The sequence below is a fragment of the Clinocottus analis genome, unplaced genomic scaffold, assembly GCF_023055335.1.
Source record: "Clinocottus analis isolate CAN_PGR_092001 unplaced genomic scaffold, fCliAna1.0.p SCAF_17, whole genome shotgun sequence".
NCBI lineage: Eukaryota > Metazoa > Chordata > Actinopteri > Perciformes > Cottidae > Clinocottus > Clinocottus analis.
The window spans coordinates 15941734-15954434 of record NW_027175898.1 but is presented as its reverse complement, the minus strand read 5'-3'; the positions used below and the strand labels follow the sequence as shown (position 1 = coordinate 15954434).

The 12701-nt window shown below is 47.5% G+C and overlaps 1 protein-coding gene across 1 annotated transcript in view; it reads left to right on the top strand.

Moving 5' to 3' along the window:
- Positions 1–12701, top strand: part of LOC137787842 (glutamate receptor ionotropic, NMDA 3B-like) — a 40772-nt gene that overhangs the window by 11354 nt on the left and 16717 nt on the right. Inside the window, exons 3-7 of the mRNA XM_068580579.1 lie at positions 2721–3217; positions 4093–4364; positions 5019–5255; positions 8142–8288; positions 8566–8711. Coding sequence (XP_068436680.1) covers positions 2721–3217; positions 4093–4364; positions 5019–5255; positions 8142–8288; positions 8566–8711 — 1299 coding nt within the window. The remainder of the gene's footprint in view (positions 1–2720; positions 3218–4092; positions 4365–5018; positions 5256–8141; positions 8289–8565; positions 8712–12701) is intronic.

Below are 12701 nucleotides of genomic sequence, written 5' to 3'. Positions count from 1 at the left end.
AGCCGCAGCCATTACGTTATGAGTCTGGAGTAGGTTGGCTTGATGAATCTGCTGTCAGTGGGATATGATGATTCAGCCGTGCTATTACCATGAGTAATTTCAGCTCAAGGCAAGCCTAGCACTTCCGCTTTATGGTCACAGAGACAGAGACAGCCGCTGATGAGGAAACATAAGTTAACGTGGGACTGAGCGGGAACGACTTTCAAATCACGGGCATTTTTAATCAGCCCTTTTAGATTGACTGTGTGCATGGAATGGGTTTATAAATTTGATATTGTGCCGTTGAAGTAAATCGCAATGTCAAGAAGGAGCGTAATGAACAGAAGTTGTTGTGACATGTTGCATCGTGCGATATGTTGTGTAGACAGGCTTTACTCCCGCCTATAGGCTTATAGAGAAAGAGAGGGAGAGAGAGAGAGAGAGGGGGCTTAATGACCCTCTTGATTAATTAAAGGCTTTCTCATTTTCTCAGTATTTAATGGAGAAAGTTCCCCAGCTCATCAATTTGACATATGACTTGGAAGATGAAAGAGGGAGAGAAAGAAAAGAGAGAATAAGACAAAGTGCAAAGAGGGAAAAAGTGATTTTCTTCCCTTTGCTCTGAGGGAAAAGAGGCTGCAGCTTTACCGACCTTTTCCATTAACGGGGAAGGAAAACTTGCCATTTTCTATCCTTGACCCCAGACATCATCAACAGTCCTCGCACGGTTCAACGCCTGCACCGGATGCAGTGATCCCTGCATACTTTAACATTTAAACACGCCATGCGCGGTGACCTCCCGACGATCCCGCCGCCAATCAAGACACGATCAAAGGAGCGTTTGAGCGGCGTCCCATTGAGACCGTCACCTGACAATGTCCACATGATCAAATGCTATAAGGCGTGAGCTAACAATCTCTGCGCAGTTTAAAGGGCCGGGGGTGCATTTTATGTGTGAACGGGTGGGATTGCTCGTCCTAATTTATTCCGGCCGCCGGGGCGAGTGAGACGAATAGCAATGACTGTACGGACTGGCGGAGAGGAGGAGACCCTCACTGCACTGCATTAACTTTTAATTATGACTTTCTGGGAGATGCAATTACCCATCTGGGAGTAGACTCGCTAAAGCTCCGTAACCAGACCATGACCGTCTGGACCGGCGTTTGTAACTTTTCTTCTTATTGCTATATTTCCAAACTGCAATAAACCAGCAGGGGTCTTTGTTCTGTCTCATTTTAGCCACCGAAAAAAACTCCACTAGCATCTGGCTTTTGAGTTCAGTGGGAAAGGTTACAACTGGCATTCGTTCCCGGGACAAATAACTCAGCATGTGGCCACATGTACTCATCCGGCTCCAGCTCTGATCAGGATGTTGACAGCCGGGGTGAATGCCCCGATTTTCATCCCTCGTCCCGGTGCCATGCTACGTGACATGCATTTGGACATTGTTTATGATGTAATAACATACTAAACAGACACTTAACACGCTCTCCTCGAAGCCAACAGACTCAATTTGACCACAATCTGACAAAAAGTAAACCTGTTGTAACTATAGTCATGTTTTCACTGTTATGTAATCCTACTTTTGGCGCCGGCCAGTGTTCCTGGGATGTTAAACGTTAAAACAACATAGACATATTTGTGTCCTAAAAGAAAAGGACTTAGTCCCTTATTTCAATAGATTTCTTTTAAATTGTTTCTGGTGGAAAAAGAGTCAAGCTGTACAGCCCAGCTCGTTCACGCTGTTCGGCTTCGACCAATCAGCTTGTAGCCCCGTCACTGCGAGCTAAACACTCAACAAAGTCATGACAGTTAGCTGTCCTGGCTCCCCAATGGTGTAACGAGGTCCCCAATGGTGGAACAAGCTCCCTAATGGTGCAATGAGCTCCTCAATGGTGGAATGAGCTCGCCAATGGTGGAACGAGCTCCCCAATGGTGGAACAAGCTCCTCAATGGTGGAACAAGCTCCTCAATGGTGGAACGAGGTCTCCAATGGTGGAACGAGGTCTCCAATGGTGGAATGAGCTCCCCAATGGTGGAATGAGCTCCTTAATGGTGGAATGAGCTCCTCAATGGTGGAATGAGCTCCTTAATGGTGGAATGAGCTCCTCAATGGTGGAATGAGCTCACCAATGGTGGAATGAGCTCCCTAATGGTGGAATGAGCTCCTCAATGGTGGAACGAGCTCCCCAATGGTGGAACGAGCTCCCAAATGGTGGAACGAGCTCCCCAATGGTGGAACAAGCTCCCCAATGGTGGAACAAGCTCCCCAATGGTGGAACAAGCTCCTCAATGGTGGAATAAGCTCCCCAATGGTGGAACAAGCTCCCCAATGGTGGAACAAGCTCCTCAATGGTGGAACAAGCTCCTCAATGGTGGAACAAGCTCCCCAATGGTGGAACAAGCTCCTCAATGGTGGAACGAGCTCCTCAATGGTGGAACGAGCTCCTCAATGGTGGAATGAGCTCTCGATTTACATCGGGACAGCAGAAAGTGTCGACATCTTCCACCGCAAACTAAAAACACATCTTTTTCGACTACACCATGAATATGGGAAGTAGCACTTGAGTAACACTCACTGATGGCACTTTGTAGTTTAACTTGAATGAAGAAATTGTACCTTCTTGATTCTTGTTGTTCTGAGTTTGTACTCACGGTTGGATGCACTTATTGTAAGTCGCTTTGGATAAAAGCGTCAGCGTAATGTAATTGTTAACATTGTCTGTTTGTCTTCCCTCGAGGTTTCTGTCCAACACTTCCTTCACCGGGGCCACGGGACTGATCCAGGTGGACGCCGGCCTGTCTCGGGTCCTCTCCTCCCAGCTGTTCCACGTGTGGAGCCTGAAGCGAGGCGCTCTCGGCCAGCCGGCCTGGGTGACGGTGGGCCAGTGGACCCGAGGCCGTTTGGAGCTGGAGGGCGGCATCCTGGGACTGGTGGGCGGGTTCAGGAGCAGCCAGGGACAAGGTCTTGGAGCCGGGGTGCGAGGCGGGGACGGCCAGGGCGACAGCAACGCCGGGGGACGCTGGAGGCCGGGAGAATCCGTGGAGGGACACCGGCTGAGGGTGGTGACGCTGGTGGAGCACCCGTTTGTCTTCACGCGACCGGTGGACGAGGACGGGCTGTGTCCGGCCGGTCAGCTCTGTCTGGACCCCCGAACCAACCGGTCCGACCTAATCCAGAACCTCTTCAACAAGCTGCACAACCCAAACACTACCCTCGCAGACTGGGACGGGAATGGTGAGTTTTTTTTGATGCGGAGCATACTGTGTTGGTGGAAGCAGCGTAATGCTCGTAGGAAGCATCCGTTCTGATGTATGACAACTTCAAGCCTCTCTTACGTAAACTGACAGATCTCTCGGCTTAGTTCTCGTTCCCTGTATCACTCGCCATTTCTCTGCTTCTCCTCCTCAAGATTGAAGTGGATTTTAAAAGTAAAATCAATACGGGATCATGGCTGGTCAGTCCAGTTCAAAACACATACCAGATACAGTGTCAAGGGCTCATCTCTCTGCAGCTCAGCTCCGGCTCTGCTTCATGAATAAAGCGGATTAAAGACATTAAATCAATGAGGGATCAGGACTACCACAGCGAAGGAAGACCAGGTACTATATTTATCTGAAGAAGACCGTTGGCCCTCCGTACAAGGCAGCCCTCCGTATGTATAGCGGCAGAATACGAAGCATTTTAATCAGCAGATGGTAAATGGAAGCTAATTTAAATGTGTATTGGTGCTTGGGCAGAGCTAGCGGAGACCTTTTGTTCCAAGTTTCAAGAGCAAAACTTACATTCAGCTGAATATTGATTGACTGACTTTGCAAGAAAAATCTCAAACGAAGAAAGTGTAAAAAGATATAATAGCTTGTCAATCTTGCCAAGTGCAAAGGGGGGGTTGTTATATTTTTCCAGCCCAAGTTTCAGCGTGACTAAATATATTCCTAGCTGGGGCTCGGGGGTAATTAAAAACACGAGAGCACGCGTGTCCTGCGAGGCCCTCCGTGAACATTTTACATGATCGTCAACACCTGCGGACAAATTCCCCGGCCCCCCCTCCGTCCGAGGCATCCCATATAGATTAATTTCACATTATCCTCGCTTACGTTTCCCCGAACCAGAGCTACCGGAGGACCTGAGGAAGTGCTGCTACGGCTACTGCGTGGACCTGTTGGAGAAGCTGGCGGAGGACATGGGCTTCACCTTCGACCTCTACATCGTGGGCGACGGGAAGTACGGCGCCAAGGGCGGGACGGGCCGCTGGACGGGGCTGGTCGGGGACCTGCTGAGCGGGACCGCCGACATGGCCGTGTCCTCCTTCTCCATCAACTCCGCCAGGAGCAGGGTCATCGACTTCACCTCGCCCTTCTACTCCACCAGCCTCGGCATCCTGGTACGGACCGCTCTGAAGTCGCCGTCGTTGAGTCTGTCGGGAGTTCAGCGGCTTGTTGTTTTAATGATTGAGGACGGCAAACACGCTTGCGTGACTTTGATTTGTCGAGCTCTCTCTTTTGCTCCACGCTATTTCTGTATGGTTTGACGATGTGGCGCGCATGTACTTAGTTTCACCCCGACGCCCCCGCTCAGCCGGTCTTCCGGCGAGCAACACGGGGGTCATTAGTTGCGCATAATTAGTTCGCTTGAATCGTGAAAGTTCAATATAAAAAGGCACGGCTAGGAGTGTGTATGTATAACGAGGTGGGGGCTGAGGGGGAGGGGGGTTTGAAGCCCTTTTTAGCATTTTGGAGTCCTCACACAGTTATTCTTTGATTCGTTAACATCTCCCTCTGTGGCTGACAAACTGCAGTGCATAATATGATCTGACAATACGGTTCCAATTTGAAAAAAGTGATTTCTTTCCCTTGCAAAATGATGGATAGGGCAACAAAAAATCCATGTTTGCTTTTTTTTTCCAAAAAGAAATTACCTCCGAGAACTTTACGGACAAGCTGGAGGATGATTTATAATCGCAAGTTTAAGCAAAAACACTTTTTTTTTTACCCAGTTTCTTTCTCTTTGACCCCCCCACCACCACCACCCCCAACAGGTGCGTAGCCGGGACACCGCGGCCCCGATCGGCGCCTTCATGTGGCCCCTCCACTGGTCCATGTGGGTGGGCATCTTCGTCACGCTGCACCTCACCGCGCTCTTCCTCACCTTGTACGAGTGGAACAGCCCCTTCGGCATGACGCCCCACGGCAGGAACCGGCTGCGCGTGTTCTCCTACTCCTCCGCCCTCAATCTCTGCTACGCCATACTGTTTGGACGGACTGTCGCCACCAAGGTAAAGCACCCCCCCCCCCAATCCCCCCACCCGCGTGATAAATGGGCGTCCAGCAGAGGTGGAGGAGCTTGACATAGAAATTGCAGCGAGAGGAGGAGGCGGGTGAAGGTGCATTATTATGAGGCGTAAACAAACAGCGAGGGCGAAGTATAAAGAGCAAGTTAGCTGGGGGGCAAGGCCTGAGGAAAGATGATAGCAAATGGCGAGAGCGCGTAAAAGATTGATAGGGGAGAGGTTAAGACGGTCGGCGGTGATGAAGTATCGAGGTACAGGGAGGATAATGCACGTACAGGGAGGCAGAGGGGAAAGGGTAAGTGGGCCAGCTGAGATTGAAGGAGTTATGGTGAGCGTGATGAGATGGATGAAGGTGAAGAAAAGAGGTTAACTCCCCCACAAGTAGTCAGACACAAAGTTAAAAAAAAAACAAGCGTGGGGAAGAGAGCCAGTGTGGAAGAGGTGAGAGGGCGAATTGGGGAAAATGGGCTTCAAAAAGGAAGGTTGACAGAAAGATGGTGAGACAAGGTTTAAAGGGTAAGTGGAGGAGGAGGAGGTGGGCAGAGCCGGGATGATGTGAAGAAGAGAGGGCAGGTGGGCAGGTGAGCACGAGAGAGGAACGTGTGAGGCGAGTCAGACGGTTTTTAAAAAGTGTGGCAGGATGAAAAACAATGTATTGCCCTTCAAAGATGAAAAAAAAAATCCACATTTGTTTGGTGCGAATACATAAAGAGATTAAATGTTCCCCTGCAGGAATGGCATTCTTCAGATTTGACTGATCGAGTCACACACACACACACACACACACAAGTCGGGAAAAGAAATTACCTTCAAACACCGAGCAACTCAGGCCTCGCTGCAGCAACATGAGCGTAAATATCCGAAATATTTGCTTGGATTAATCCAGCAACTCGTCTGGCCATCGTAACGTTTCATTGATCGCACTTTGTCCCCAAAGGAAAGGAGCGCAAATGACGGAGGCCAAGTGATTAGAGAGACCTTCCCGTGATTGAAAGGTCACTGGTTTGATTCCCCACACAACTGGCAATGTGTCAATTATCAGGTTGATTCCATTAGCAGCCGCGTGACCTGTTAAAAACGCCCTTGAGCAACAACTCTGGACCTTTTACGTGTGATGGGTCGGAGCCAAAAAGTCATGTTTGTTAAGGTTGTAAAGGGGGCGGGCGAGTAAATCCATTGATAAACTGCTAATCAGGGCCGGCACGTGCCAACAGGAATCTGTCAACCGAGCGTTTTGTGTGAAACCACGAGCTTGTACATTAAGTTTTTAATACTCCAGCGAACCCAAATTTCACCCGAAATACTGTTGCATTGGTTAGTCCGCATCTGGAGAGTGTTTTCTCTTCAAAGAGAGTGTAAATTAAAGTGTGGACTGGTGTTTTAATCTCACGTTTCTTTTGTTTCACGGGGAGCTAAATGAAGCGTTATCTCACTCAGCATTCAGCCGTCAAGTCAAGAGCTTGTTTTAAAAAACTGTGCTCGCCGGAAACATTAATCTGCTGATAGTGTCGTCAATCAATTAATGAGGCTAACTTTAGCTTAATTAGCTCTGATCAAATCTGCCAGCGACGGGTGTCATGTCAGCTTAGAAGCCAGAAATGTGACGCCTGTTTTTGTCTTTCTGTCCTTTAAAGCTTGGGTGCAAAAAAAAAAGAAGAAGAATATTTACTTTTTAATCATTTTTCAAACAGACTTTGAGCTAATCGTGTGCTCAACGGTGCCCTCCTCCCCTTTCTCTCCTTTCAGTTCGTCAACAAATTATGCAAAGAGTTGAAAACGTAATAATGGGTTACAACCTGTTTGTATAATTAATGTCTCATTAATCCGCGTGCTTTTAAACCACTACAAATTCATCTCTTTTTCCGTCGGTTAAGTGGATTTTAATTGGTGGAATAAATATATGATCGCGGCGTGCAGGTGGATTTATTCCCTTGGGCGGGCAATTTTCGGGGAAAAAGATATTTCTGATGCGCCATCCAAAGCGGTCACGCCGCGTTAGCTCCTCTGCTCTGCATCGGCGTCTCTGCTGGTCTGTTTTGATTAACCTGATTGCACCTGCTCCGGGTTGCATTGTGATTTTTTTTTTTTTTATAAAGGAGCGTGAAAGTGAGAGAAAGGTGAGCCGGGGGCCTCGGAGGGCTTCTCTGCATTCACGTCAGCACCTGAAAGCACCTTTTTTTCGGAAACATTTCTATTTATAATCGCTTTAACCCCGCCGGTTTCCTCTGTTTGTTTCATTTTTGTCTCGTCCAGATATTTTAAGATTCACACATCATCATTAAGAGCTGCTATTTTGTCTCTCTTTTTGATCTGTGTACCGCAAAAGTTGTGTTACAAGCCGCTACTGTCTTCTTCAGTAGGTGTCCCTGCTAGCTTCCGGCTGTAGCCAGCTAGCGCTGCTGCTAGCTCTCTGCTAGCGCTGCTGCTCTTTTTTAACCTGTGTACCGTAAAAGTTACGAGCCGCTATTACCTTCTTTAGTAGGTGTCTGTGCTAACTTCCCGCAGTAGCTAGCTAGCATTGGGGCTAGCTCCCCGCTAGCGCTGCTGCTTTTTTAAACCTGTGTACCGTAAAAGTCGGGTTACAAGCCTCTACTACCATCTTTAGTAAGTGTCCCTGCTAGCTACCCACTGTAGCCAGATAGCGCTGTTGCTAGCTCTCCGCTAGCTTCTTGGTGGAGAGCTCGACGCCCGACTCGAGCAGCGGGGATGCGGCAATTGCAGCAGCAGCTAGCGGGGAGCTAGCAGCAGCGATAGCTTCCTACACCCAGCGAAGGTAGGAGCGGCTTGTAACCCAACTTTTTACGGTGATTATTTTTAAAAATAGGACAAAAAGCAGAAGATTCTCTCTTTGCACACATCTCCTCTCTGCAGACGCCTAAATGCTGGACCGGGCGCTTCCTGATGAACCTCTGGGCCATCTTCTGCTTGCTGGTGCTGTCCAGCTACACCGCCAACCTCGCGGCCGTCATGGTCGGGGAGAAGACCTTCGAGCAGGTCTCGGGAATTCACGACGACAAGGTCGGACTACACACACACACAGACACACACACGCAAGGACACAAAAGTTGCAACTGCATGCACTTGCACGTTAGGACCCGCAGCCGCATGAACGCACAAACTGATCCGACACAAGGACGAGCTAATGAGCATAGAGCGGAATTAATAGTTGAGGATTTCCATATCCCTGAACCCTTCTTCAGTGCATCTGATGCCAACCTACCCGTCGCTTCATCACCTCCATCACAACACACCCTCTCTCTCTTCTTCACCACGTCGCCCCGTGTCGTCTCCACAGCTGCACCACCCGTCCATGGGCTTCCGCTTCGGGACGGTGAGGGAAAGCAGCGCCGAGGATTACATGAAGAAGAGCTTCCCGGAGATGCACGACTACATGCGGCGCTTCAACCAGCCCACCACCCCGGAGGGCGTCCACATGTTGAAGTAAGACACAAACACATACGTGCACGCGATGTGCATTTACAACAAAAACTCATTCAAACGCAACCCGGGCGTTAAACACTCCGGTCACGTCGACATCGCTTATCTGCGGTCGTCTGTATTCCGCGCACTTGTTTTCCAACGCTCACTGTTGCATAGCAATTCAGTCTTCTGGCAACAAGAGCAAAACGCGGCCGATGTAAAGGATCTGAAGGCAATTTTAATTCAGAGCCGTACTGTGAAAAAAAGCCTTTGAAATGGAATTCACTTGCGCTGTTTTCTGCAATACCCCTACACAGAGAATTGATAGTTCGGTTGACGATGTCACCGGGAGATTTTCTGTTTAGTTCATCCACAGATAGTGAATAATGCATCCTATCTGAATATCTGAATCACAGCCTTCCCTTTGGATTCAAAATGTATATTTTAATCAAAAAGTCAGGGTACCATCTCCAAAATGTGTCATCCCACTACAGCGTCATCAATTCAGCATTTCTGACGCTCTGATTTTCCAGCTCGGGGAGGCTGTTTTTCATGCTTGTATCTGACATTTCTGCCTCACATCAATGTGATAGCTCAGTGTAGCTCAATGTAATTTGTGTTTCAGAGTTGATTTTTTATTTTTTTCCTTCCCTCCCCGCTTTGATTTCTCTCCACCTGCGGTCATGTGTCAGACCCATCAGCGGATGTTTTCTTATTATAGCGAACACGGTGTTTGCTTCTGCATCTGACAGAGATACCATCACGCACTCATCACTTTGTATGCCGCGTATCTTTTTGCTCTCTGCATTAGTGCGAGCTTCTCCTCATCCACAGGCTCGACATCGTAGCTCCGGTTGTAAGTGAGGCGAATGCCTATGAATTACATGTTGAAAAAAAAAGCCTTTCCCCATTTGAGGGAATCATTTTTTGTTAATTAAAAGTGTTAAATGTGGAGATGAATGAGGACCAGGGACAAATTGATGAAGAAAGGGCTGAGGATGAATGGATGAATCGGAGGGGTGGTGAGGAGATGAAAGCTGGGAGGCAAGGAAAGTTCATTTATGAAACACAATTAATTCACAAGAGCAGTTTAAAGTACTTTACATAATGCATTAAAACATGAGTACGAATCACACATTTCAGGGATCGGACGAATTTAAATGAAGAACAAATAAATACCGAGAAGTTCAGAGAGCGGCTATGTCATGAATGGAGTGGAGAAAAGAAATGTTTTTAAAAGATAGCTCAAGTTAGGACAAGTCTTATGTCTTCTGGAAGTTTGCTGCAACTCTCTGGAGGACTAAATAACGCTTCGTCATGATTAGTTTTGAGGGAATGGATAGCAGACTGCTGCCGGACGACCTACAGATGAAGGAGGTTCATGTTGGGTTGAGAGATTTGGGATTCTTTTAGTGTGTTTACACACACACACACACAAGTGTCCCTGTTGTGTGTTTTATTGTTAGTCTCATCCAGGTTTTGATTGCGTTCACCACATTTAAATCTACAATTGTGTTCGAATAACCAGGCAAGCGAGGCACACACTTAAAACCAACGGCTAATCACGTTGCACTTTATTCTCAGCGTCCGTGAGAATGTATAAAGTATAGCGCAGTCGGAGGAACCTGAGAGATTAAAGTGTAAGAAAGCCTTTCGATTAGGAAAAGTCTTCAAAATGGATTTGAAAAGACGCACGACGCAGAAAGCCGGGAGTTCCTCATGCAGGTTGTTTCACAGCGGAGGAAAAACCCCTCTGCAGCCGTGATGTGGGACGGTGAACACTTTCCACCTCCAGGATCTCAGATATATATTCTGGGGGCAAGCCATGAAGAGCATTAATACTAATAAGTAAAATCAATAGCGGGCCACTGGAAGGTCATTCAGATCGGAGTGATGCACTCTCTCGCTTCTCTGTCGTCTTTTGCTGTTGCATTTCGCACAATTTGTAGAGGATTAATTGATTTCAGATTTATACCCGTTTGAAGACCATTACAAGAGTTCAAATGTGAGGAAATGAAGCGTCGTTATCCGAGCAATATATTCCTCACATGGTAGAAGCTCGACGAGAAGACTCAAAGACTTTGTTAGTGAGTTTCTTCAAAAGTGAAGTTGTTGTCAAATAGCACGCCCAGGTTTTAATCATTATTTAAGTAGGGCCAGATATTTGGATGCAGATGGTCAAGACCGGTGATGATATCTCCGTTTTTTTACGACTTTAATCACAGAAAATGTATCTGCTGGACTGGAAAAGGGGGTTGCGGTGTCTGTGTGCTTCACTGGGAGATACAGCTGTGTCATCAGCGTAGCGGCGGAATAAAACTTTATGTCTCCGCTACAATGTGGCCAAGTTGCTGCATCCTGATGGATTGAGGTCAGATTTTTTTAATGCGCGCTCGCAGACAGGCGGTCGACAGATATTCTGGGATGCGGCCAAAAAGGATAAAGACCTGAATTATTGAGAGCAACCAGGGGGCAGTAACATCTATTTACTTCACAGAGGGATTTAAGAGGCGTCAAGATGTGCCACTAAGTTTTTAAAGTTGGTGCAGGGAACATTTTAAAAAAAAAAACATTTTTTTTAAATGTTCTATCTCTCTGAAACAATTACAAATTCCCCGCTAGATGACTTTCACTTATTAAAACGTACAGGATGAGCTCCCGGTGCTTACGCTCTAAGTGTGAATTAAACAGAGAAATAAATGGTCATACATTCCTAACCGGTTCGTTTAATTAAATTATCAACTCTTTCATTTGTTGGTAATGTACCTGAAGCCTTATCTTCCTCCACCTCCATTCCACCCTTCTTCATCCTCCTTTATGAGTCTGCATGTCATTATTCATCCTCCGGGTGCTCGTCCCATTCTGTACGTTTAATTCTTGTCGGCAGATTTTCAACCGGAGGTACAAAGGAAGGTGGAAGTCATCCGTCAGCGCGTCCGTGCCTGAGTCATCGGGGATATTATTTCTGCCGTGAAAAGTGAACGACAATTTTAGTTCCTGGTTTCCTGGAAAGCGCTCGTTGTTGATTTTCATATCGAGCACCTCCAAACGACAGACATTGGTCACCTTGAAGGCCCAGTTGGGGTCGTGTGAGGTACTGACACACTGTCAGTGTGTTACCTTCAGTGCACGAGAGTACAAGCAAAACCTATTTTAGTCTAAGAAGTAAAAAAAAATCAATATCAATATCGGGATAACCTCAGTTGTGTAGGTGCAGCACTGAGTCTATAATTCTACATGCGGGAAGGACACAAATCATTCATCCAAGCTGCCACACACTGAACAACACACACACACACTCACACACAGCGAGAACAACGCACGGCTCACAGTGAACACTCAGCAGAGATGCCGCGATAGCGCATGTGCTGACTGTGTGATACGATGGAGGGGAGGGAAGATACAAAGTGCTTGTTCGGAGAAAGAAGGACGAGGACGGGTGGAGATGAAGGCTTGCGTTAGCGTTAGCGTTAGCGAGGTGAAGCAGAAGCTGCGGCGGTAAAATACTCTGTTGGCAAGAACTGCTGACCCCGGCGTGCGCCCTCCAAGATCTGAAGGTGAGGAGAGAAAGCTGGAAAAGCTTTTTTTCTCGCAGAGGCCCGAACGCCTCGGGCAACACATGGCAGCTGCCGACAAACACAAATGTACAGGCTCGGGGGGAAAGTCATGCAGGCACAAACCTACACGTACAGTTACCTACACACACGCTTTATTCTTACAGTTACCTACACACTCTGATGCCGATGCACCTGCACACACACAGACACACTCCAGTCTCATCCTGAGCCCTGGCATCGGATAACTTCCAACCTTTTTTGTGCCGAAAGAGTCCCAAAAGAATCCTCTCTCTTCTCCCTGTGCCTTGTATAGTTGACAGGCCTAGACAGAGGAAAAGAAAAGAGATGTTTCTGCTTCTCCGGCACAGCAAAAGACTTTGTAAAGTTAACCTTTTGTGAAGCAGTAAACATCCTGAATCACAAGAAGTTTCAGGTCATTTGATCAGTATTTTTA